This window comes from Apteryx mantelli, chromosome 2 (assembly GCF_036417845.1).
Source record: "Apteryx mantelli isolate bAptMan1 chromosome 2, bAptMan1.hap1, whole genome shotgun sequence".
NCBI classification, from domain to species: domain Eukaryota; kingdom Metazoa; phylum Chordata; class Aves; order Apterygiformes; family Apterygidae; genus Apteryx; species Apteryx mantelli.
In genome coordinates, this window is record NC_089979.1 from 91,975,766 (window position 1) to 92,003,236 (window position 27,471).

General features: G+C 39.1%; 2 protein-coding genes across 2 annotated transcripts in view; both read right to left on the reverse strand.

Moving 5' to 3' along the window:
* Positions 1–1,751: 1,751 nt before the first annotated feature.
* Positions 1,752–10,312, reverse strand: CFAP90 (cilia and flagella associated protein 90). Its single transcript, XM_013952319.2, is given in 4 exon segments — positions 1,752–2,100; positions 2,102–2,155; positions 5,368–5,484; positions 9,884–10,312. Coding segments are annotated over 4 exon segments (660 nt in total). The 5' UTR covers positions 10,247–10,312; the 3' UTR covers positions 1,752–1,974.
* Positions 10,313–14,304: 3,992 nt separating this feature from the next.
* The window catches only part of ADCY2 (adenylate cyclase 2), a 197,547-nt gene continuing 184,380 nt past the window's right edge, over positions 14,305–27,471 (reverse strand). Inside the window, exons 21-25 of the mRNA XM_067291033.1 lie at positions 24,408–24,554; positions 23,133–23,240; positions 20,698–20,812; positions 18,221–18,345; positions 14,305–16,900 (exon numbers count right to left, since the gene is read on the reverse strand). Coding sequence (XP_067147134.1) covers positions 16,748–16,900; positions 18,221–18,345; positions 20,698–20,812; positions 23,133–23,240; positions 24,408–24,554 — 648 coding nt within the window. The 3' untranslated portion in view covers positions 14,305–16,747. The remainder of the gene's footprint in view (positions 16,901–18,220; positions 18,346–20,697; positions 20,813–23,132; positions 23,241–24,407; positions 24,555–27,471) is intronic.

The window sequence follows — 27,471 nt, forward strand, 5'->3', positions numbered from 1 at the left end:
ATGAAAGGTGTCTGCAGGCTTTTACAAGGAACTTCTCCCTAATACAAAAGAAATCATCAAGGTACTCATTTGACGCTAGCAACTGAGCATTTAAGTAGGAAGTCAACCACTCGAAACTGAATGAAAAAAAAGTAGAAGGGACAACTTGTTGAAAGCCTTTAAAATGAGGAGGGATGAGAAGGGATTAAAAGAGAAGGGGATGACATAAGCAAAGAAATGAGATAGGAAAACTGATAATGGCATAAGGGTAGGTCTCAATGAGTCATGCTTTCCTTTTTCCGTGGTGAAACTGAACTGGTGATGCATCTTTCTCATGCTAGCCAGAAGGTGGTGGTGTTTTCAAATAATTTGTTTTCATGCAGTTTTCAAACACAGATGGTTTGTAAATATAGTAAGGAGGCCACTTAAAAGAAGTAATTTGTACTGATTGTCCCAAACTAAAAATAACTTGTATAGAATAGGGCCATATTTGATCTCAGTCTTCACTGGCATGCATTTGATACTGATTCTTGTTAAAAGCACTCTGATGTTGTTAGAAAACATGTACTTCTCACTTTGTTCTTACTGTGAATCCTCTTCAATTAATGTTACTGGATTTGCTTGATGCAATATTTATTGTTGAAAAGGAATGTAGCAGTTACTGTCCTTGTCCCTTGCCATTACTCGCTGAAAAAGGAAAACTTGCAGGTCATAAATAATGAAGGTGGCAAACACCTTGCAGAATGGGCTGCTGTTTGTACTCTGATTCTCACATCATGCCACAACAAACAAATTGATTGCTGAATTTTCTGCTTATGCACATCCCAGATTAAGTTGATCTTTTATTTTTTATTAGCAGACTCGCTGTACTTGCAAATGATCTAGGTTTGCTGTTCATAAGTGCCTAACAGAACTCCAATGTCAGTCAAAGCTGTGGACTTTCAGTCCTTCTCTTCAGGTATGATCAGTCTGGCTATCATTCCTTATTGGATAATATTGCTTCAGCTTTAAACAACAACAAGATCAATGGCTCTTGAGAACCAAACTGATGTGTACCCTTGTATGTTCCATCTCCTGAAATTACTTTAAAACTGATGAAAATACTGGATTCAGTAAGGATACAAAGCAGTAAACATTTAAGCAGATTTAGGCATTTACTCTAGATATGCTTTTTAAATAAGTACTGCTTGATCCTTGTGGTTTTTTCCATCCTTGCTAAGAAAATATTTAGTGCTTGTTCTCTTAGGTTTTTTTTTTTTTTTTTTTTTTGCAGCATTGGATACAGATCCAAAGATGATTTTTCTTGTGGCTGTGCTGAACAGATCCCTCAGACACCATTTGTATAATTAAGTCAGCAAAATGGATGCCTGAAATTAGCTAAGCCTGGATTTTAGTGTCTACTTAAATGCCAAGCACTCTGAAGTTCCCTTTAGAGTGACTTCCACTTGAAGTCTATTGAAATTGCTAAATCTTTAGCACTTCTGAAAGTCAGGCCATTTTTTACATGTCCATCTATAGCTAAGGCTATCTGTTTTGGAAAATCTGGTTTGAATCTCTGTTTCATCTGTTTCACATATTACATATGACACTTAGCAATTTTTAGCAGTGCTTTGAAGATTAAGAAATCAGTTACCAGATACCCTAAGGAGCAAGTGTGCTTAAATGTTAAGTCTGTGAACAGAGTTATGTAGAATCACTGCCTGAAATAGCACAGGGAGAGCTGTTGACCCAACAGGTCCCTTGTTTCAAGTGTTGCTTCCGAAAACGTTCAGTTCTTGCGATGCTCTTCACAAGATTTTAATGAGACTGTAAGAAGAGATACATTTTGAATTAGCATGAGGAAAAGTACAGATGCTATTTCATGCTTTTTTATTCCAAACCACTCTCATTAACTAAAATAGTAGAGGGAAAGGCAAAAGCACTATTTTCTTTTTTGATGTACATTTTTTTTTTTACACCACATAAGTGTTGCTGGCAATGACAGTTACAAGAGATTTAGCATGGATCCAGGCTTGGAGAAGGTTTTTCCAGTAAGCAGGTGATTCCATTTTTCCTGTAGAATTCTGCCTGCACGTGATTAATCCTGGCGTGATCTCTTATCAGCTGCTCTATGGGCTTTTTTTATGCGTCTCCCATAATCTGAGGATGACAAAACAGCGACAAGTCTTGCCGTTTCCTGTGAAAATACAAAATTCTCCTTAAAAGAGAATCACAGAGCAAATACTAGGCAGTTACTGCTAACTGTGCTGTGGCCTGGGCTAAAACAATAGAACTGTACAGCATCTGCTATAGGGAGGTATATTTATTTAGCAGTGAACTGCACTCTTATGGTTCCATCCTTGACCTAGTTTTTTAGGCATATTAATAAAACATGAATATATCACTGGCTGATAATATGATAAGATACGGAGTTGTGCCCTGAATTACTGTGGACTGATTTTTTTTATATACACATGTGGTGATTACCATGTGATTACTGGCAAACTAAATACTATATTACTGGAAAGTGGCACAGATTTTTTTTTTCGTTTTTATTTGTATTTTCATTGTGCACTGACTTGCTCAATTCATCTGAGAAATAAAATGGATTTAATCTGTGTACTCTACTACAGGAACACATACTCTGCTTGCACAAGTCAGTGAAACCACTGCCTGAAAAAAATCTAAGCATAAAAAACCCCCTGAGTAACCACTGGGCCATGCAGCCTTTCCATGAATAATATAAACCTTATGCTACTGGATTTTTGCAGAATGAAAGGTTTTACTAAAAATGCTTGTAGCTGTAAGATTATGAAAGTAATGTTCTGTGATGATGGGAAGCGAACTTGTTGAAAAATAACCCAACCCAAAAAAGATTATTTTTCAGCCTGTGCTGAGTAAACTGCTCTTTAAGTGAGTGTGCAATCACTATCTGCAATCTGCAACTCCTTCCTGTGCTACAGCACCAGGGAGCTCTGGAGGCAGAAGGGAAAGACAGGATCTGTTTGTTTTTCTTTCCCTAGCCAAAGGATATCAGACTGTGTGTGTGTGTGTTTGCGCAGCGGCTAAAACAACGAGCCTTGGCTCCCAGTGTGTTTACCTAGTATTATGATATAAATAATATCTGCAAGGAGCATCAAAAGACAGAGCCCACAGCACAGTTCAGGTGCAATCTCTAGATCAGCGACTGCTGGGAGGATGCTGCAAACCCTTTCTTCAAATAAAGCAGAAACCCCCATTCCAAAACAACTATTCTCCCCTCAACTCGCACTCCCTCTTCCCTTGCTGCCTCCACCCCATTAAAAGCTATTCAATACACCATCTTTTAACTACACCAGGACAAAAATCAACAGTCAAGAAGTGTGGCAGGCTGAAAGATAAAACCATTTCCTCCTGTTCCCCTCACCTGTGGATAAATGTTGAAAAGGAAGCAATGAGAGATTCTTTGTGCCATCAAGGAGGACTTTTGCTAGGGATACAGGGTTTATAGTGCCAATGACAGGCAGCAGTATGTAATCCTGATAGCTTTATTTTCCCTTTAAATAAATAGATTCAGTTTGAAATAGCCTTGGCAGCACAGCACTGAGTGGACCTAATGGTATTTCATTATTTTTGCAGGTTCTGCATTCAGCAGATTTCAAATTTTCCAGTAGTTGCCTGGGAGGTGTCCCACTACATGGCTCTGTGGCCTGTAATTCTACCACCGTAACACCAGAAATCAGTAACGGCATCCATGAGAAAGCACCCTCCCTGCAGTCACTGTTACATGTAGCTAAACTAAGTATCTGTGACTGCGTTGCTAGCCTCCCTGAGCGCACTGAGGCTCTCTACAGGAAAGGAAGGGCTTGCTTGTATGGGGTTTGCTTTCTTCACTTGTAAGAAAGGATTGTATTGTGGTGGATCCAGCCTGTCTCCTTTTAGTGCTGTACTAGAAAGGTGTCAGTCTTTGGCCTTTTTATTTATTATGTTTTATAATATAGTTACAAATACTATTATATAAAGTCTGTGAGTGCCACTGGGTTTATGAGAGAGAGGGAGTTGAGTATGGGACATTCATTTAGTTATGGGGAAGTCCAGTGTTAGGTGTCATCATGTGCATGAGGATCACGCTGTAACATTTAACAGCTGTGTTTTTTCTGTGTCTCCACGCTAACTAAAGGCCTGGATTAAGGGACGCCTGCTCAGAATAGTTCCCAGGCAGAGTCGCTCACGTGTGTTGCCTAACAAGGCTGCTATGTTTTCTGGCCCATGGGCATTTGCTTCCTAAAGGCAAGTTTTGCTGGTATCACAAGGACACAAGATCTCAGTAAAAACCCTTAACTCTGCATTAATAAATTGCATTTTACACAAACTTCCAGATGGGAAGTTGGGTTTGGTTTTGGGGGCTTCCTTTCTTTTCGGTTTTGTTTTGTTTAAATAAAAAGGCTCATTTTTAATTGGAGTTGTCATTTACATGGCTTTTGGCCTTGTGCAGATTTGCAGTTGAGTAAGTAAGTGGGAGCAGGTAACGGTAATGGGCACTTTCATGATTGTTAAGTGTGCACCTAATCCTCCCTGTACTATCTGCTAGAGTTGAAGGGGATTATGGCTATGCACTGAAATATCTGACATATATAACTACTACCTAGGCGGGTAAGAGAAATCCCAAGCAGTGGCCTTTGTTCCAAAATCTTGACAGTCTTATTACATGGCAATTACAGTAATTTTAACTTTTGTCTCTCTCTTCCCTTCTCCTTCTCTGTCATAATATAATCACCAATATAGGTAGTTATTCCTAGCTGACCCACCCTCTTCCCATCCCCTGAAATCATTAGGATTTTGAGGTCGTGAGCACACACAGGTTGCACTTTGGTTTTGATGTCTTCTGCCTCTGCATATATATATGTTAGTCACCTGTTGCCTAGAAAAAGATATGTATTTTTTTTATATATTACATGTTATAGTATTTATGTTTTCAAGGCAGCTGGTTAAGAAAATGGCTGCATGCTTCCTTAGCTATGAGGCTGAACAGCAAACACTGACCTTGCTGGGCTCAAATGTTTTGGCTATGGGCAGCCCTTTCCAGGCATGTCCCTGGTCTTCTAACTGACCTCTCCTTTGCACCAGCTCCCTTCCAGTTTCCCTCCTGCAGACCAGTCTGGTGTAAGTTTGACTAGCAAATACCCCAAAAGAAATATGCAGGATATTGAAGAGCAGGAGCTAGCTCAGGGAACGGGAGAAGGGGTGTCTTTACTTGTTAGCTCTGTCTTTTAAACCACCAGGCTGAGGACATTAGTGTTCTCCTTCCAATTCCTTTGCTCCCATATAAGTTGCATTATAAATGGTAAAACTGTGCTCATGGTCTCCAGGTGCGTCAAAATGAACAAAATGATTTTAACAAAGATCATTATAAAATTATCAAAGGGTTACCTCATCATTTATGTTAACACCTTGGTTCTTTGCACGTTCTCTGTCACATCAGTGAAGATATTTGTTGTAACCCACTGGTCTTTTAAAAATGGAATCATAAGTGGAAACACTCCCTGTCTTGAGAAAAGGGGAAAAAGGCTAATTTATAGTATTGTTCAACTTTTTGTAGGTTATAGAATATATATAGTCAAATCAACAGTGCACATACAGCTTTAGATGATGGCAATTGTAACATTATTGAGTTACTCTTAGCAGATTTGTGTCATTTGGAATAGTCTGGAATAAAATTATCTAGTGATAGCTTTTTGAGCTTTTTTCTTTTATGTATTCAGCTCATCTCTGAAACTTCCCTTGTGGGAAATTTTCTCTGTTTTCCCCTGTAATCTATTGTAACTTTTGAAAGTTTGACTACTTTATTTATCTATTTTACTTTTCCATATCTGAACTTTCTATTTTCCTTCTTAAGTGCCTTAAACTTGTCAAATGATCTGTCACTGTAATGCAAAAGGAAAACAGGCAGTTTCAAAATTCATTTGGAAAGAAAAAGACATAGTTACCCTGTAAGGGAATCGCCTTTTAACTTCTGAATAAAGGAGAATTCTGAACAGTTTGGAGATGTGCCACACTGGTAATCTTGTGATCAAGTAGTGTGCATAAAAATATATTTGTCATGTATAAAAAACCCCCACCCAAGCCAGAATATTATTGCATTTATGATATCTACTGACAGTTACATCCTAACAAGTAATATGGAAGACCTGATCTGCTAAGAAATGCATTAAGGAAATGTAATCAAGAAATTCTGATCAGTATTTCAAAGAAACAAAAAAAGTTTTGAAGGAAAGAAAAGCAAAGACCCCTGTTGTAATATGCTGTCAGTTGTTTATGAGCTTCATTAAAATCTTCACATTCTGGTAAAGATGTCAATCCATCACTGATTTTGTGCACAGCTAACTGCAAGTCTGAAAAAGTATGCATTTTGGGGGCTTTTTTTCACTCTGAGTTTACAGTGCACCTGATTTAGCTCTTGAAAAATTCATGTCTTATGCGTACTACCGTTTCCATTGCTGTACTCCAAAAATATTCAAATCATGGCAGGTCAAGAAGGCTACAAGGCCCCACTGAAAGGAAGCCCTCAGATAACAGTGCTACTGAGGCCCTGCTGGCACCACAGGCTGCTTTTTGGAAGGGCAGAGGAGAAGTGGTTTGATTTTTAACCTATCTAGCCCTTTTTTTCTCAGAAACCATCAAGCCTCACAGAATTTCAGGCATGTTTAAAAGCATCTGATTTGTCACCTCCATTATTTCCCTGCTCCCTTGCTTACCCTTTCCTCCCCACACTACCAATTTTATTCATAATTTTAGGGGAAGTTCCATGAGGAACTACTGCATTATTTGCTCCTTTGTTTTTATTCACATGGCATTATTTGCCCATTACTCATTACCTGTGCCAGGGCAGGTAATTCAGTCTTTCTGGAACTTGCAGATAGGTAGCCAGCCTGTTATGTTAAAAACTAGCCCTGTTCCAGATAATCCGCTTAAAGATCTTCTGCCAGAAATGTAGAGACGTTTCTGTGCTCAAGATGCTTTTTTATCGCCTTGCACATCAAGTCCCATCTAATTGTGCAGTGCCTGGTGGCTGCATATTTTGACTCTACACACTTTGCTGATAACTCTTTGCTATTGTTTCTCCTTGTTGTTAAATGCTGACATAGTAGACCTAGGCTGGGAGTGTGTGGGGGAGTGCATTTTTTAAAGCTATCAGAGCAAGTGAATCATGTAGAATTGACAAGCAAGTTGTCCTCAAGGTGAGCATCCTCTACATACTGCTACTAAAGTTAAGCACTTTGCAAGCATTCATTAATATTCCAGGCATGCATAGGTCTTTCTTCATGTCACAGAAGGGGAAACACAATACAGACTGGCTACATTAGTTTATGGAAAGCAATATAGGGAGTAACTGTCACGCAAGGGGTTAAAAGGCAGGAATTCCTGGCTTCTGGCCATGTGCTGAGGATATCTTCCTCTATTTCTCTCTGCTTCAGTCTCTGACGTACAGGGGATTTTAGGTCTCTAAAGATGAAAAAAGGAATGAAATTCCCTTTCCTATATAAATAAAAATTAACTGTGCAGAAGAATGGGTCAAATCTGTTTCTCCCCCCTTCCCCCCGGCTGAGGCCTGCCCTGTGTAGAAACCTATTAAACAGCTGTTATCACTCTCCGTTTCTATGCCACTGGAGCAGCATTTTCTGCAAATCAGGTCATCTGGAGTGTGAAAGTGGACTTTATATTGTAAACAAAAGCTCTACCATATGGTTGCTAATTTCCTGCAGCCGGAATATACGTTCTCCCTGCGAGTCCCATCAGCTCTGGGCATGCCACAGTCAGTCCTCTGCCCTTGCCTAGCTTTGTTCTTTTTGTGCTCACCTCCCTGCCTTATTTTGTTAAGCGTGACATTAACTGTGCTCATTCACATTTTGGCTCAGAACACCTTCCCAGGGTAACGCTGAGATCTGCATAGGAGAATCTAAAATGATAAATCTACCAGGGCCACCCAGTCAATGCTGGAAATAGACTTGCTGTTTCATGACCAGCTTTGTTCTGGGTTCCGCATCCCCTCCAGGCCCCAGGGACACGACCAGCGAACTCTCACATATATTGCCAGTCGTCACTGGTCAGCGCTCTGCATGTTCAGCAGCCTGCTGTTTGGGAGAGGGGATGAGCCACAAGATACATGCACTAAGTTATAGTAAAAAAAAAAACAAAAAAAAAATGGTAGGAATTATTTGAAATGAGAAAGTTTCAAGTTGCGAATGCCAAGGGGAAGGGGGATCTCCTTGAGGCCTAAAGTGCTCAATTCTGGAGAGGAAAAATGCCAAAAACACCCTTGTCCACTCGGGATTTCTCTGGGAGCCAAGGCTAAGTAGCTCCCTGCTCAGGGCCCAATGTTGTGAATCACATTTTAAGGCTTCTAACTTTCACCAGACACCATAACGGGAAGTTTAGAGACCTCACACAGGGCTACAGGACTTCATTCCAGTACTGTCTAAATGTATATGATGCCATTCTATGTGTCACATTATCTGAGTGCCTTTGCAAACTTAGGTTAAGCTACTCTGCAAGATACAGCAATTTATTCTGAAAGATATTCTGAAAAAATTTTTATTCTTCTGAAATTTATTCTGAAAGAATTGTATCTACAAGTGTTACAAAACCCAGTTGTGCTGGTAGCTAAAACCAGTATTTTATGGGTATTGTTATAAATATATATTGCCATAATATTGCTATATTACGATACTTCAGAACTTTTTATAGCTATTTTTTTGAGATAAAGCTGTTATGTTCAATGTCTTATATGACTATCTTTCCAAACAGAGAGAGGTTTATATCATTTCTAATTAAAAAAAAAAGAAAAAAAAAAGCTTGGATTGAGGGCTAAGAGAGGAGAAAGATTCATATATTGAAGCACAAAGCATTGGGGTGGATCTCCTACCTCGTCTATTTCCGTTATTACATGTTAAGTGTCAGTGTTCCATCTTCAGAAATATTCAGGTATCTATGCATATGTTTTGAGCAGCTCTATTGATTTTTTGTATTAAAGGTGAGCATGTGCAAAACTGGTGTGCACGCTGAAAACCCTTGCCTGGAAAGGGAAGAGTTTCTCATAAAAGGGTTGCTGATAGTGCATGTTTGACCGAATAAACAAGGCTCTGCTTCCCAGCCCATGGAGAGATGATGCTTTTCAGTGTCTCACGGCTAGCCCTTCCCTTAAAGACAACTGTGATCTGCATTTTGAGGAGAAGTCTTCCTGATCGCCAATGCTAGGTGGCTTCAATCCTTGTGCAACCTCAGGCAAATCGTTTCTCTACTTTTCTTTCCCCACCCAGTGAAAGATATTACCCTCATTTTCTATCCACACATGACAACCATCAGTTACACTTTGCACAGGCCTTTGAAGACAAAAATTGCTATTTCAGTGCCAAGTTACCACAGTAGGTACTGCCTAGCTCCAGGCAAAAGGGAGACACTTTGATCGGCCTGATTTAGTAGGCCTTTAAAATATTAACGGGATTTTTTCCCAAACACTTGAGTGACTTCATCTATCATGATGAGGCTTAATCCATTGTTTAGCAACTGAATGCAATTTAATTAAACTGCATAGAAATCTACCACAAAGTTTTGTAATTCTGCTTCTCCTTATTGATTTCCCTGGGGCTCTGTGCTGCTCTGGCCATTTATTTTTGTCCCCAGACTGTAAATTATCCTCTGGGGAGGAAACATCTTCTAGTTGCCAAGTGTCTTTTCATCTGTGTATTGCTTTACTTTGGGGGAATGAGTGCTGACCATGTGGGCCCATCTCTTCTTAAAATTAGTGGATTTACGTTTACTTTTTGCTGGACCTTCTCAAGCTTTTGTGACTTCCCCTGACCTGCTCTGCCTGTTCCCTTCTCCAGCCTTCTCCTTTTCTTTTCTTTTTTTTTTTTTTTTTAAATATATATACTTCTTTTGCCCTCACCTTGGCCTCCCGGTGGAAATAGCTGACCTCCTGTGGATCTCTCCGCCCCGGCGGGATGTAGCTGAAGGCCGACCGGGCCGACAGCGGCAGCTGGTGTTTCCTCCTCGTTGGAGCAGACAGTTTCTCCTCTTCCTCCTCGTCCACCTCCTCCTCCTCTGCGTCTCTCGCGTCCCGGGCGCTCTGCATGGCCCGGACGGAGCCGGCCCTTGGGGCGAGGGCAGAGGGCGTTTGGCGCGGCCCTGTTGTGCCGTCTCTAGGTAACGCCCTGTCGGCGGCCCGGAGGGCCGAGAGGCCACGCCAAGGCCAGCAGGAGGGGCCGAGGGGCGGCTGGCGCCTCCGCGGCCTCGCCAGGGTGGGCGTCATTCCCGGAGCGCTTTTCCTCCAGCCCGGCAACCAGCCCGCCAAGGAGGCAGGCACGGCCGGGACGCGCCAGGGACGGACGGCGAGTTAAGGCCGTCTGCGGGAGAAGAACCCCCCGCAGCGAGGCATGGCACGTCCCGCTGTGCCCTGGCCCGCTCAGCCGTGGTGGTGCACCGCGGCCACCGGGAGATATCTGGTGTGTTTCTGCAGAGCCAGCGTTAACCTGAAAGTGCGGATTCACAGGCATCTAAACGTGAGGGCTTGGCCACAGTTTTCCAAGGCTCATACAAGATCTCCTGCCCTGAATCCGGCTTTGAGACTCCTTTAAGTACTCAGGCAGGCGGCTTCAGGGCCCCCGGGGCCGGGGCCCACGGCCGGGGGCCCACCCTCCCAGGTGCCTTCTGCTGCTCTGTCGGTCGACTCCTCTGTGTCCTACTGTCCTTGGAAACGGGGAAAAAGGATTAGAACAAAATCCTAACAAAACAGAAACGGTGCTGTACTGGAAATACCCTTCCACAGAGACTCTCATAATTTTAAGTTGCGAGGTTGAATAAAAACAACACAAATTTGGAACTGCCCTCAGAATTAGGATTCTGAGTCTCAAGGAACTTGGGGTATCTTTTTTCTGCAGCTACAGGACTAGTGCTGTAGGTACAGCTTTTAGGCATTGCTGTTATTATTGCTGTTAGTATTTTTTGGTAAGTGCGTTCACAACAGCAGCATTCTTGCACAGTCACAACCAGTGACTTATGCTGCTTGCGTGCTGCTGTTACTGTGCTACTGAAACAAGGCAGCACTGGCAGTAAGTGATTTTTCTTGGTAGTTTAAACAAATGGGCATGTAACCACCGGTGTGAGGGCAATGGGGCAATTTCAACTGATACTGTCAAAAGTGTGCCTTGAAATATGGCTCAGTTCAGAGACCCAGATGTCAAAAGTTGCTTTGCATTCAGTTTCCTAAGAAGAAATTGAGTTTGCTCCTTTTTTAGGGAGTAGCATTATCCTCCTAAGATTCCACTGCTAAGATTTCTGAATTTTGAACAAACTGATTCATATTTTTATAGCCAGAAAGGTGTCGCAAAGGACAGGTGGCTGTTCTGAAATATCAAACTGGCTTATGTAATTACTTAGAAAGAAAGTCACTAAAAGGAGTTTGCTCTGCAAAGGGTTACAGGGTGGGGGGAGGACAGACAACAGACATCTAGATGTGCCATTACAGCACAGAATAGCTGTGGTAGCTGTCCTTACTACCAGCTGGCAGATCTGTTTCAAACCAGTGATGCTTGCAGCTGAGATGACTAGCCTGCTGTCAAATTAAGGCTCAGCGATTCAGCTCACGTCCTTGCTGTTTGGCCTCACCAAGTATCAGACTGCCGTATATCCCTGGCTCGCCGCTGAGCCGCAAAGAGGAGACGGCCTCTTCCAGCAACTGCTGCAACCCATTGTCCTGGCAAAAGAGGCTGAAACAAAATGACTCTCAAATTCTGTCCTCTTACCGCGAACACAGTGTTGGTCCTCGCTTTGGTGAGGCCAAGGCAGTCATTTCAAACAAGTGCTTCTTTCAGCTCGACCCCGAGTTAGCCACAGCATGCGCCTGTCTCAGACAAGGAGGCTCTTTAGAGGTGCTCTGGATTAGAGGGAGGCAACTGTGCATCACCAGCAATTTTTGTACAGTTTTCAGGGCTTTTTATGTTCCTGAATGACTCAGGACAATTTTTAATTTCCTTGAATAAATCTGCTCTTTTGAATGATTCTCTGCACAGCTTCTATGACTAAGCCTCAGTCTGCAGATTGCAAACACTCCTGGGTTGGCTTGTTGCTGCAATTTTTACGGCTTGACTGGAGAATCAGACTTTTCAAATATATTACTATAATGATTTTTATTCTAATAACTTAAAAACAATTATACTATAAAATGATAACAGGTTGATATAATTTGCAGTTTTTGTTTATAAGCTGACTGACATTTGCTCAATGGATATTTCAGCTCACTATGTCAAATGACTGTTCAGTTCAGTAACCCTCTTGGTAAACAGAATAATACAAAATTCTATACATCCAATGGACATAACAATTGTTATTTGTAACAACTGTTTTAAAATGCAAACGTGAAAATGCCTAGTCCAGGAATGTCAGTCTTTCAAAATACTTCATGTGCATTTCTTCCTGTCAAAGCTGAATTTTCATGCAGAACATCTCAATTGCCACATTTTATCTTTGAAAAATATTCCACCAGGGATTTGCATACAGTTCTTGGCAGAATCTTTGTTTTGGACAGTGGCATTCTACAACAGAAAGGGGTTCCCACCTTCATAGTTGCAAAATGTCAGGATTAAAATGTCATTGTGATGCATTTTGACATATTAAAAACTAACTTTACCTGGGTAATTCCTGCCCCGAAATTTGAATAATTTTAAAATGAATATACAAAAAACTTCAGGGTGAAGCAGCTACAGTCAATTTCTACACCATTTTGGACAAATCCACAAAAGTTTAAAGAACTTAAGGAAAAAAAATTACTCCTTTAAGTACTTGTTTTATTTTAAGGCACCTATCTTTCTTTTCTATGTTTGTTTTCTCCTTCAAGTCACTCCACTAATTTAGACAAGAAGGGATAGGGAAAAAAGCTCAAAAGCCCTGGTCTTAAATTGTTTGGGATTCACTTGTAAAAAGTGCTGAAGGGCGAATATCTTGGTCAAGTATGGGAGAGTCTGCTAGCCGAATAGGAAAAGTTAAAATGCCTTCATACACAAGTGCAACCAAAAGGAAAACTGCTTGTCCAAGGACAAACTAACCATTACTTCTAACAGTAAATCTCCTGGTATATAAAGCATTCTGTTGAAATAGCTATTATTTATCCTGATATGAGGTCCTGAAAACAAAATGGCACCGCCTTTCAAGAGCCCAGCCTTCAGATGCCCAGCTGTTTCTCCAGCAATGAGCAGGTTGTACCCCTATCCGTACCTCTGTGGGAACAGGGAAGGTCCGTAGTTATTTTACAACATACATGAAACATAAATGAACATGAAGAGCATGAAAGATGATTTTCACAAAGGATAAATAGGATGCTAATGTAATCCTGACTGCTTTTGTAGTTAACAAAAATGACTGCAAGTTCAGTCTTTCTTCCTGACCCCTGGTAGCCCTCCTTGGATGGGAGCAAAGCATTGACCTTGAGAAAGCAATCCAGTAGACTTCCCAAGTGTCATCCTCTGGATCTCATTTTCCCAGATTACAGTGAATCACTGTATTGATATTTTGGCTACTGCCTCCTGTTAGGTACATTTGCACTTGCCATTTACTTTTAGACCTCACATTCTTTGCGATTTGCTAGCAACTTATTAACTACGGCACCAACACAGAAGTTGTAGAAGTGGAGCCTTATTATGATGTAGAATATATGACATACAGAATGCTGATTTGTGTGATTGTCATAAATATTTTCAAATCATAAATATTTTCAAATAACCAGTTACTGAGGCAGATAAAATTGCTGCGGGAAAGGAAGAAAGAGGATAAAATAATTCTGGGACAATCTAGACAGGGGAAAAATAAAATAGTATAAACAGTAGATGTAAAATGCACTGGAAGATAAAATTATTTATTGGATAGAAATTGCTTCTTGGCATTAGAGGGATATTAATAATAATAATAATACTCAGCAACTGAAGGCTGCAGAGAGGATGATATGAACCTTCCTTTGCCTGGGCACCAAACTGCATGACTATTCATCTTTTGACCACTTTCTTGTTCTTTAGCAGGATTTGCCTGCATAGTAACAAGAGTCTGAATGCAACTACAAAATGCAAGAACACCAGTGTGACATGGGTGTTCTGAATGGCTTTTGATCTATTTTAAGTATACTTAAAAATTGAAAATAAAGCAAAATAGATTATATTACTAAATACATTATTATTTATGATGTTAGAGATATACTTGGAAGATTTAACTATTTTGTTTCTAAATAGGTAGAGATAACAATAAAAAGGATTTTCGAGGGCATTTTCAGTATGTTCTTGGAGGGTATATATATATATATCTTTCTTTATATTTCATTGGACCAGTCAGTTCATGGCCATTCAAATATTTTAATGTTTTATGGCTTACAGAAATACAATCTTGTTTAACTTTTATAAAAATCATAGAAGCAAGTCTATCGAGTTAGGTAGAAGGTTTACTACAGATTCACAAAATGTGCAAGAATACAGATGAAAAGCACAGCCTTGAATGTACAGGTTATACCTGAAAGCTGCACACAGATATGACAGTACAATATAATCAATCAATTTTACATAAAGGATTTTCATCCACAGTTAGAAATGATTACTTCGACTTGTGATAATACCAATATGATTTAAAGGGCTCAGAATACATTCAAGGTCTAAGAGATATAATATTTTTTGTATGAAGAGTGTGTTCCTATGGCAAATTTAGAGTAAGTGGAGGGGAGGGATTTAGGAGAAGTCTTAAGCATAGCTATCTGATAGTTTGTTTTAGGAAGTGACCGGGAAATTATTTCTTACTGATCAGTGAGCTACTTGGAAAGTCTTTAATTCAGCTGGAAAATATTTATGTTAACTTAAGGAAGAAATGATAAGGACAACAACCTATTTTTTTAATGGGAACTTTACTGGACTGGTACCTATTTTGAAAGTTACTGATGAAAGGTTTCCAACATTGGGTGAGATGTCAAATGTGTTATGTTGAACATCTGAAATAACTTGCATTTGGTTTCAGACTAACTAAAAGTGATCCAAATTTAGATAGTCTATTTTATTGCAAATACTGACATTTTGAAATTTGCTGCCATTCCAGTTTGCCAGTGGGCAGCTGGCTGCCATGAGTGACCCATGTCACACTCACCGAGACTGTGCCAGATGCCATGTATTTGTGACCCACAATTTTGAGAATTGCTTCTCAAGGGACAACTATGCAATACAAATGTAAATACATGTTTCATGAATGAGGAATCTGAAAGATTGTCCTGTGAATACCTTTCTTTTTACATTTCAGTAACACACCAGAGCTAACAATGCATAAGTTGACAGCTATATTCATGAGATATCAGCCAGAAAAATTTCTTGTCATTTTCTGTTATTTTTGAAATAGGAAGATTTTATTAATTTTGTTCTTGTTAGGCTGTTATGACGACTAAAAGAATATGTTAAGTTCAAGTGCTGATAATAGCAAAGCAAAAATAATCTTTACAGCAGCCTTCAAAGGTGCATAGATAGTACAATTACCTGCTTTTTAAACATTTCACCTGGCCTCCTCTACAAAAGTCTGCAAATATGATACTTTTTAATTCAATGAGATTTTAATTATCTAGCATCTAGCATTTTTGTGTCCACTCATAATTATGTTTTGGTAAGCTAGATTGTTTTAAACATCCCATGAAATCCAGCATTGTAAAGGTAAGTGAAAGGCATGCAAGGGCAAAAGAGGAAGTCAAAGTGCAAAACAGAAAAAACAGAACAAAACTTCTCTTGTACAGCTTCTCCTAGTTACTGTTTGAGCACTGCAGGCCTGTTGCAAAGTAGCAACACTGCTACCAGCTCTGGCATCCTCCACTTTGCTTGCATTCATGGATTTGAGGTTAAGTCTTCTGCATCACCCAGGGAGCAAACGGCTACAAAGTGCCTAGATATCAGCCATGACTGAAGGCACCAATGTCAATTCAACTTCTGAAAAGCCATAGCAAGCCTAGCAGATGTTAATGACTTAGGCTACTGAAACAGCTGGCCACAGCCTGCCACAACATCTAACTGCTGAATGAAAAGCAGCAGCAGCAGCAGCAGCAGCAGCAGCAGGAGATGCGCAAGTTGAGAGCAAGAGAAGCCATGGGAAGGAAGCAAAACTAAGAGACAGCAACAGTAAGACAAAGTACGTATAAACTTTTAATGAATTAACCTTACAAAAGACAATAGCTTCAAAACATTCGACACGTTTGTACAAAACTGTTCCAGCATTGTTAGTTCTCTCTCCAGAAAGGATGCCAGCAAGCCACCTAACGTGTCCCTGGCTATGAGATGCAACTGGTGATCACATCCAAATCATGTGTGAACAGAGTAAATTTATTTACAAATACTGTATATTTTAATACCAGATTAGTTGATGCTATTGGGGAGCTACCGTATTTTCCAGAAAACATCATGCATCAGAAAATAGTATGCACCCCTAGCTTTATTGCCTTTTTTTCCTCCCATTTGCCACTAACATCTCTTTTTGGTCCTTTCAGGATGAGTTACCTCCAATTTCTATTCCTCTTTTCTTGTCTTCATATAACAGTGCAAGTTGCAGTACAATCTTCCAGTCCTGTAGCATGCTACACAACTGTCCTCGAACATAGGAATATCAAATGATGGATCATGGGACTATTCTGCAGCCATATTAAAATAAGTGCCACATACCAGAAAATAGCACGCATGTTAAGGGCCAAAATGTAGTTAAAAAGTGCGTGACACTTTCCTGAAAATACAGTATTGATGACACCTACAAACATTCTTCAGGATGCCACGTTCCCTTGTGAGAGGGACCTTGTCATTTCCGTATGTACAAAGTATGTCTTCAGTTCTCCTTTTCCTTTTACATTTATTATTCCTCTACAAGTGCTCATGTACCCCAGCGTTTGTAGGACATTGTTTGTCTCCTCTGTAACCTGCAATAATACAGTAATAAAAACAGCATTGATAAAAGAGCAAAACAGAATCTTCTTTCAGAGTGTGATGAGAACATCAGTGCTCAGCAATTAAAAGGGTTTTGCCATCATGTTTAGCAGACCTTCAAAGGTCTGAAGTTGAGGTTGGAGCACCTGAGCTTTCAAATAATCTATTGCTCTGTGCCCATTCTAGTCACTTACAGCAAGTATTATATTGAGTATAACCATTTTTGTATCTAGGATTGAAAACAGAGGACTTGCAGATACACAAATGGCACTAGGGACAACATTTATCCTCATACAGCATTTTTCTGATCTTCAAGAGCTGTTTTTCATTTCAGTAGACTGAAGCTTCCCCATCTTTTTGCAAATATTAAGGCTGTGTGAATGAAGTGATAGTGAGATACTAGCATCATCTGTCAGAGCTGCTGTTGCCAGTTTTTCACATAAATCTGACAGTGAAACAAACTTGAAGCAGTTCTGTTATTTTAGGCATAAGTCTTCCAGGTCAGGGGTTGCTCAACAGCATCAGCTGTCTTAGAGTGGCCCTGTTTCTTTGCAGTGCGGACAAATGTTTGCAGATTGCTTTGAGATTCATCCTGTTTTCAGTTTTAATCATGAGTCAAGTTCTAATTTTGCATTATTTAGTTCTGAATGGTCTCAATCATAGATTTTGTGTGCTCTCAGTCACAGACTGGGATCTCATTGTGCTAGGCAACATACAGACGGATAATTAAAATGTGATCCTAGAATATGAAATCACTGGAAGGCTAGAAAACTGAAGATCTTTTCTATACAAGCCTATCTATAATCTATACAGATAATAATATATACAGATTATTAATCTGTACATTTCAATAAAATGAAAGCTTCATCATTGCCTTATGGATTTAATCTGATGTACAGCAGTAATGGACATTTCCTTTATTTAGAAATAATGAACATTAGGAGAGTCCTTCAGAGATGATGTAGCTACTAATTTGCATTTAGGAAGTCACAGACTACAAATGTGATTCACCTCAAATTCTCCTTTAATCTGGTACTGCATTTCCTCCACTGTATTCCTCTGTACGGTTAAGACAAAGTTTGGATTCTCCTCCTGTTTTTCCCTATACTTTTTCTTTTAATTCTTTACTTTCCTGTTCAAGATCTAATTCTTTTGAAATGTATATATACAGTTGGTGATAGGTCTTTTTTTGGTGGGCATCTTCAGCTTCAATGACACAGATCTGTTCAGTGCACAAAAACATGATTTTTTTAAGCACTAAACCCAAAGGATTAAGATAAATTAAAGATAAATTAGCACAAAAGCAAGACTACCTGTATTTTATCTAAGATACCAGTACTGTCCATCCTGCTGGCCACGTTTACTGTATTTCCCCAGATATCATATTGTGGTTTTTGAGCTCCAATTACTCCAGCTATTACAGGTCCATGATTAATACCTGAAAAACATCAGAACCTTACGTTGGAAAAAAACCTCAACCAAACAAGGACAGGTAGTGTATGCAGTAACGTATCAGGTCAATGAACATGGTATTTGGCCTGTGCTGAATAGCGAGCACAGCAACCAATGGCCTGTTCACATGTATTTTATCAACCATTTACTGTAAAAGGATGTTATTTATAAAAGTGACAAAAGTTAGCTCATCCAATTTTAGTTTTACAACTCCTTCTCATCCTGAATAAGTTACATATTTTCTGCCATTTTCTATTCTAATAACTTGCCACTGGCTTTATTATATAGCATGAGAAACATACTGTAGGGAGAGTAGCTACTTCTGGGAAAACATATAAATCAGAATTTCTTTTAATTTTTATTTATAATGAAAAAGGAATTCTCCTGTCTGCAAAGAACTGATGACCAAATCAAATGACTTTGACAGCATTCTTCACTTCTCAAATATAGAATAAACTAATGTGAATGAACTGGAAGGGTTTGAGGCCTCGTTCTGAAGGATGGATTGCCTAAAGAACAGTCCTAGTCTGTTTAGTGTAATCAATATATATATTATATCTCTTGCTTAAGCATGGAGTAAGAGCAATGCATTGCTAGCTCTGAAGTGCAGACTGTAAGAGTGAAAAAAATGGCATACTATAGCCCCTCATTAGACTCGGGGCATCTTTTATCCTGTGGTCAGTTTGCATCCCATGTTACATTTGAAAAGGGAGAGATTGGTACTCTGCTACTAGGGAAAGGAAGCAGGAGGCTAAACCAACAGAACCATCCTTAACTGGCATCTTCCTGGTCATTCCCCACTATGATATCACTGGAGTACACAAAAAAAGTAGGAAACCAATTTGCAACCAAGCTGCATTGGTGTTTAATGCAACATGAGCAACTTCTGACACCATGTGTTTTAATTTTTTTTTTCATTTTTTCCATTTCCTTGCTTCATTAATCAAAGACGTCTAATTTCTATGGTACCTACAGCAAACACTTTGAAATCACAAGTAGGTATATTTTTTTTCCCCTAGAAAATGAAAGTTTGCCTTATGAGCCCTGCTTTAAAAGCGTTGGTGTGGCTATAATGAATTTGTGCATTTAGCTCTGGCAGTCAGCAACTCTTTATCTGTACTGACACTGCTGAAAAAAGTATGTTTGCAAGTATGTGACAGGTATCATCAAGAAGAGAGCAAGAAGATAATTTTTACTCTTTACAGGAATATGGTATCTCTACATGTTTTTTATAAACTCACCAACTTCTGTAACCCTTCAAGAAGGAGACACACTTTAGATTTGCTTTGTCTTTTTTTAAGCTGTGGCAAAGAATACAGAGACTACTACCAGTGCTTTAAGGAGCAGATAAATATTTAAGGATCGGCAAATAGCACACTTTGCCGGTGGGTGGCACTGTGAAATAAATATGAGAGCAGTCGAAAAGAGAAGCAAGCTGCCCAGCAAGAAAAGGACAGGAAAGGAGAATAACTGCACTTCAGTTGGCACTCAAATATTTCAGAGATATTTACAAGATTTATAGGTTTCCAGTATTTATTTACTGCTTTCATTTTGCAGTTTCCAAGTTACATATTGCATTGTAAATCTATTGTGTAATATTACAAGGAAATAAACATTTTGGAACACATGGTTCTTGACCAGCTCTGAATTAATTTATTTCATCATCCTTTCAGTGGCTTGCTGCAGTAATGTACTTTCATAAATACCATAATGCACAAGGAGAAGCTATTAGAAGCTGAAATATAAGTGATACCTCTAACAAATATAAACAGCTAGTAATCTTTGCTCTTATTTGTCAATAACCACGGCACAATAAATAAGAGAAATGCACTCCTTGGTTTAACACTGGGAAAGAAAGGGGGAATTTTTGTATGCTTGGTTGAGTTTAGTACATCTAAAATATTTCAAACCCTGACCTCACTGGCTGTTTCTAGGTCTTGTTCTCCAAAGTCATTCATGTGATTTTGTAAACCCATCTAGAGTCTTTCTGTCTCCTTTGATACTGAAGAACTTAAAAAATTAACATGGTTAACAATCTCGAGAATAATTGTTGTAGAGTTACCATAAAACCATTCAGACTCATGGGACCATATTTTCCAAGTATTATTAACTTAGGCATACTACCATTTTTTGAGTGCCTGACTTGAAACACTTCTTGCTGCAACAGCAGCTATGGTCAACCAATACCGTTTAGATTGCCTTTAAACATGGTAAAGATAGTGCTATTTACTTTCATGGCCCTTTTGGTCAGTTCTACTAACATGTTAATCAGCTAGTATTTCACCCTGAATTTTCCCTCTCCTCCACAATATTCTCATACAAATCCTATGATACATACCCACTCGTAACTTGAAATCATTGAATGAATGCTTGTTTATGACATCCAGTTTCGCAACTAAGGCAAATGCAAACTCCACCATGGTTCCTATGTGCATATACTGTCGTTCAGGTTCCTGAATTTAAACAGCCAAACAAACAGAATAAAAATGTTTTCTTTAGTGTTAGTTGCTGTGAGAACACAGGCTAAATATGTTGAACACTTAAAGCACTTAAACCCTTAGGGATATCATAAAGCCAGCAGACTGCAGCAGAAACATAATGCAGAAGATGGTGCCCTGCCCAGCTTCAGTTAGCTCAAGTGAAGGCCAATAGACCATGATGCATTTTACTTAAGATCACTCTGTCCGGAGATTATAGATCCAAAATGTGCTACTTATCTGCATTTCCACAAAGCACTTCATAAGTATGGTTTCCTTAAACTTCATTATAGTTTCTGTAATACCCAGTTTACAAATAAGTAACATTCACTGACAAAGAATATGTCTGAGTGGAGAGCATAAGGGCGGACATGGGTAGTGAGCACTGGGGTGCTGGCCAGGAGATCGACGCGCAGTGAACAGGATTTCCTCCTCTCTCCAGAACAGAAGTCACTGAGCTGAAATGAGCGTCGATCAAGACAAACAGCAAGCATGGTTTAGACTCTCTCTTCCTTCTGGCTGGCTGGATATTATACTAATACATGTGCTAAAACAGGTAAATTTATATGGCCAGATGACTTACGGTTTCTATTTGGACATATATTCTTGAACAAATTGATGAAAATCTAAAACCCAATTTATATCTTTTTTTATAAATACAAATGATCTACTGTCATTTCCTACAGTACAGACTCTTTACAATTCATGGAGTACTGCTCATGTGAATGACTTTTAAAGAAGGATTTTTGCTTTGCCATTCTTCTAATATTTTGGTGTTTAACAACTTGGTAAGCAGCTGTCTGTACAAACAGATTGTATATATGTACTAATAATAGGTCCAATAATATTGTGTTCTTAGCTGATGGAATGGAGATCACAAAGTACTGGGCATAGCAGAGTATAGAAAATACAATTAACTGAATGCACAGATTATCACCTGCCTGAATAACTGAACCTGTTTCTCACATGCTCCTTTTCAGTAAGACCTCCAAATGCAAGGGGATGAAATTACATTTTTGTGGCAAGCGCAATCAGGAAATTCTAGCAAGCGCACCACAGCTGACCTCAGCTGCAGGCCAGAAGCCTTAAGGTGCACAGAAAATGTCGAATAGCTGTAAAGCATGTGTCAGCACTGCCTCTTGCCTTAGCTAGTGCTGGTCCTGATAGCATAACTATGGAGTTCAGTGTCATTAGCTACTTGGCTATTTACTCAGGGTTTGAGCAGGTATTAATGCCTAGGCTGAGCCCTGTAGGGTAATATTTATACTCTTAGTAGCTCACACAGTTTCAAGTGAGTTCAAGCATGCCTACGTGGGCTGCAACCTTGCCCAGGTTGGGCTGGAGAAACAGACTAGAGGCTGCCAAATATACACATTTGTTGTATCCATGGATCTTTGAGCAGCCAGTCTCTAAGTTTTGGTGGACTTCTATTCAAAAACCACCAAAGGAACACTAAAACTTGGGTCTCTTGAGTCTCAGTTTCTGGAAATAACTCAAAAGATAAATTTCATTTAGTTGTGGTTGAGAGCTCCTCTATGTCTTCTCATCTCCAATCTACAGTGCAGTATTTCCTTCATTCCCTTCACCTCCCTGTATCAAATGTCAGAGCTAATTTAAATTATTCCTTTGTGTTCCCTGGATTCGTAAGGCCTATAGCTCAGGTGTTAATTGCTTCTGCCTAGAAGGAACATGAGTTTGGCAGGAGCACATTAATCCTTCGCAGAGAATGTGTTGATTCATAATTGCTGTCTCTCTGTTGCTAACCTGTAGTACTCTGAAGATGATGGCTTTTGCTTAAAAACCACGAATTACTTCTCTGAACTTCATTTCTACCAGCTACAGTTCCCAGTCTTACCCTATAAAATAAACCAGAGAGAAAGGAACCTGCTTTCCATGCTGAGCCTTACTTCTGTAAGCATACAGCTGATATGGCTACACTGTCCTCCCAACTTACATCAAAAAATAGCAGTCCTGCAGTCTTTCATAGACTCTGTAAACCCAATTACTTCTGCTGCAACATGTAGCAGTGGCATACAGTATTGTATTTAGAGTAAAAGGCCATATTTAGACTTAGCAAATACAAAGGTGGCATTTTTGATCTGCAGCATGAAGAAAAATAATTCACAGAGACTACTGAACAAAAGTAAACACTTGTCCAGTATAACACAATCTATATTAATAACAAAAGACTAGGTCACAATGTTATGCATATCCTGCAGTTTGCTTTAGTTTAATGAGCAGAATTTCAGGCTTCACTTCAACATGATTTTTATGGAGCAGGAACCTTTTCCTGTACCTGACACTGTTCTTGGTTGGATGTAGCACTCAGTCCTGTTGCTGCCATGTAAGTGCTTCCAATGGTCTTTATCTTTTCAACTCCACTGAACTTTGGCTTAGACAATAACTGTAAAACAAGAATGGTTATTCTATTATTCAGATCAGCAGACTTTTGTAGCTTGGTACTCTAACAGCATTCAGAGCATCAGTTCTTCTAACAGTCAGAGCATCAGTTCTTCTAACAGTCTTTTACTAGACCTCAAATGTCTTCACAAATATATAGGGGATGAAGGACTTCAGGATGGATAAAACTATGGATATAGCCCACAAGGAAAGGGCATTCATGTCTGTTAAAATACCTTTTTATTATAAAGGAACTAAATTTATAGTAATGAGATTAAATCCCCCCTTATTGTACATAGAGCTCTTTAAAACCAATGGGCTTTGCACACTCATTTGAGATTGGAACTGAGTCACCATGTGAGCCAATAGCTAAGCTTTATGCAGCTTTCTGAAAGTAAGCATCTAACCAATGGCAATGGAACTGTAAGGATTCTTGTTCGTGCCCCATGTTGCTTTGAACAATTCAAAGTCGTCCAAATGGGTTTTCTTTCTGCTAAAATTCCTCCTATGGCTGCAGACCTGTAAATCCAGCCTGTGCTGAGCCGTAACATGATCTTAATGCCTTTTTCTGATATCTTCATCACTAATAATTTTCTTCAAGACAAATCCTGTTCTCAATGAGACCATTAGCGTTGCCTTTTCTACAGTCCATCAGTAGTCATACACTCTGTACTTGCTTGTAACTTCAGAGAATGGGACATGAAAACCTATCCATTTCTATGCGTTGCTCATATACCAACTGATCAATGTGCTGTACAATCAGAGCAACACAGATCAGGTATGACACAAAGCTGTAAAATTTTAAGGGATGTAGATTTAGGTACCTGACTTCAGGCACTAGTCTTTGGAAACTATAGTTAATATATGATGTATAACGTGACTGTCTCATGAATGTAGCTAAAGGGCCAAATTTCTCTGTTGGATATATGCATAGGATTCTCATTGTAGAGAATTAAAAGCAATTGAGTATGATCTCAGATCGGTATCTGATTTATCTCACATAAGTCCCTTTTTCCTTTAAAACTCCCTATAAGCAATTTCCACACGACTAGGCCCATGAACCCTCTTTTCTGACAGCCCTTTGAAGACTGTTGTCAAGCCATGCTCACTGTTGCATACCCTGGGTTATTAAGATTGAAACCATATGTTGATTGTTGTTAGAAGTACATACATCATCAAAGTCAGCAATGATCTCATTTAGCAGCCTGAGACATTCCAAGCCTTCCTTATTTACATCAGATTCTGTGTAAAATTCTTTGAAATCCGGAATAGAGGCAAACATGACACAGACACAGTCATATGACTGATGGTATAGATCCTGTCCAAAAGAAAAAAGGAATAAAGTAAAACATCCACCATACCCAGCTCTAAATAAAAGTCTCCTTTATAACGCAATGTCCTGGCTCTTAAAAGGGAGGTCGTGCAGTAGATGGAAAGCCCTAAGACTGTGCTGTGGTGTTTTTTGCATTTAGTTGCATTTATTGGCTTTTGAATAGCATATAAACCTACTTGTTAGACAGACTCAACATAAAGAATTGAAAATACTTGCAGTGATTTAGTTACCTCTTTTTTCTCCTTGACATTAGCTCAATGGACATAAAATATTTTACTAATTTATTAGATAGGGTCTATTTCTGAAGCTTTCCGTGTAGACAACTTGGTCTGGTTTGCACAGCTGGGACTATATTTTGCAAAACAATCTCTAAATTGTTATTAGTTATTTGTGTTATTGTAATGACTAGACAACTGAAGCAAAATCACAACCCCAATGCACAGCAAATGCATAATACGACACAATCCTGATAGTTTCTAATCTAAAATGACAAGATGCCTAACAGGACAAAATAATTGTCATGTCTTTTTCATAACAAGGGGCTGAGGCAAAGGGAAAGAAATTGCCTGAACCAAAAATTTGGCAAACCTTTATCATTAGAATATCCTTCCTCTCAAGACAAATCTATGTCCTGAAACAGAGGAAACAAAGAATACTTTTAACAATAATACTTTAAAAAAGGTATTGATATCCCTACATAAAGTCAACTACAGAAATAAAAGATGCTGTTGGCTATTGTAAAGTCAAATTCTGTATTCATCTGAGTAGAGCATGGATTTCAATACTTGTGAATAAAGTGAACAGGATTTGGTCTGTGATTTCAGGAAGAATCAGATATTGTTTCCCTTTCTATTTATCCAAGCTTTTCTTGTAGTTTAATTTGCACAACGTTTTTCTCTTTTTAAGGTATAATTCATAAAGCATGTGTAGAGACATAGCAAATCTCTGTCGGTGATACCTAACTGAAAAATAGCAGAACTATGGGAAAACTCTTGACTGCCTCTTCTCTACTCTGCTGACTAAGCCACTTCCTTCTCAGATCAGGTGTGTGGGAAGTTTCTGTGCAAACATGAAAATAATGGCAGACAGGGAGGAATAGAGGCAGTTAGAGGAGCTAGATGACTTACTACTAGATTTTTCTTCCCTTTATTTTCTAAAGGATTATATAAGCAGCGTATCATTGAAGCTCTAATGTGCTTCTGTGCAGTGGGGATAGAATATATTGTTGCAATTCACCACTGCTCCTTATATTCTTAAAGCTGAACTGGTTGACATGCCCGCTTGTATCTGATATCCAGCTTACAGCCATGTATACAAAATCAGCACCATTTTAAAGCGGCCTGCTTACGCAAATGAAAAGTTGCTAAACAAAATGGGTGAGCAACCCACAAGCCTGAAAAAGCCAAGGAGTTCACTATCGGATCACCACTAAACTTCGAAGAACTTCTGACTCTCCAGCGTCCTCTTTCCTAGAGGGTTTTTCATAAAGGACCAACACTGTGATATTGTTTTTCTGCCACCTATTTGATCCATCTCCATAAACACCTGGTTAATTTTTTATATTGCCTACTGTGGTGTATTTTTCAAGTCTATTTTTAAAAATTAATTTAATCTGTAAAACAAAATAATCAAACAGCGTGGAGAAGTGAACCCTCTGGCTGGCTGCCATCAACTCAATTTAAGGGGTTTAAGCACCTGATTAAAGTATTTCATTTGACAGCAGAGTCATCTTATGCATTCTGCATTTTCAGTGCAACAGGCAGGCACATCTGGAAGGTCATTTTAACACCAGATAGGCAAATCATCTCAGAAAGTGTTTTTCTCTCTCAATCAGTTATAGAAAATGGCTGAAGAAGTCATTTTTCCTAATGTAGGTACTCAAGAGGAGTGCTTGAAACTATATAGGATGACTCTGACTCTAAGCAGTCAGGAGCTCAGGCCCAAAATGATCTCTTTTTGCTCCAGTCTCCCACACTTAAAACCAGGTCCACTCTCTGCAATACCACACTGTTATACACTGGCCGCTGCCTTCCCAACGCTTGGTGCAGACATTCTTGAGCTAGCTTGAAATTAGTTAAGTGGAGCAGTAGAAACCTAGCTGCAAGAACAAGGGGCTCTGCATGGACTTGCTCCTCAAATATTTAGCTTTTGCAGCCTGCGTTTTGCTTCACATCTACCAATTTCAAAATGACCTCAGGTATGTCTACACTGAAGCTACAGCAACGTTTGTGGTATAAATACACTCAAAAGTTAAGGTTTGACATGCTGACTGCTCTTCACAGCCACATTAGCAGAATAGGCACAGAGATTATGCTCTGTGGTTATCTCAATTTTCCTTCTATTTTCTCGTCACCTTCACTATAACTTGATTTCGGTTTTGGGTTAAGGAATTCAGGCTGCACATGGTGCTGATTACAAAAAGAGGTGAGGAACTGCACAAAAATATGGAATTAATATGGAAGGAGAAATTCAATTTGTTGTATAAAAGAATAGAAGGAGAATTTAGAGTATTTACAGCAGAATCTAGATAATTAATACTCAAAACATGCATTATTACACATTTTTGAAACTCGAGCTGACAAAATAATCAAGTTGCATACATCTGTGATGATATATCCTTTCAAAAAATTTTTTTGTTCATCTTCCTACTACCTTGAAAAATCCAGTAGGATGCCAAATTAACAGTAATGCTATCATTAATATCAGTACACAATGCTATTGTCCTAGATTCTGTTAATCGGTAATAAAATGTTGCTTTAATTCACCACATAAACATTAGATGGCAGCTTTCTGTTTTATTTACTTTTTTGAATTCTCCTGATTTTGCACCCTGTGAATGGAAAACATGACAGAATTACCTTACTGATGAGATACTGGTTGTAAAGTTCATGAAAAAGACAAA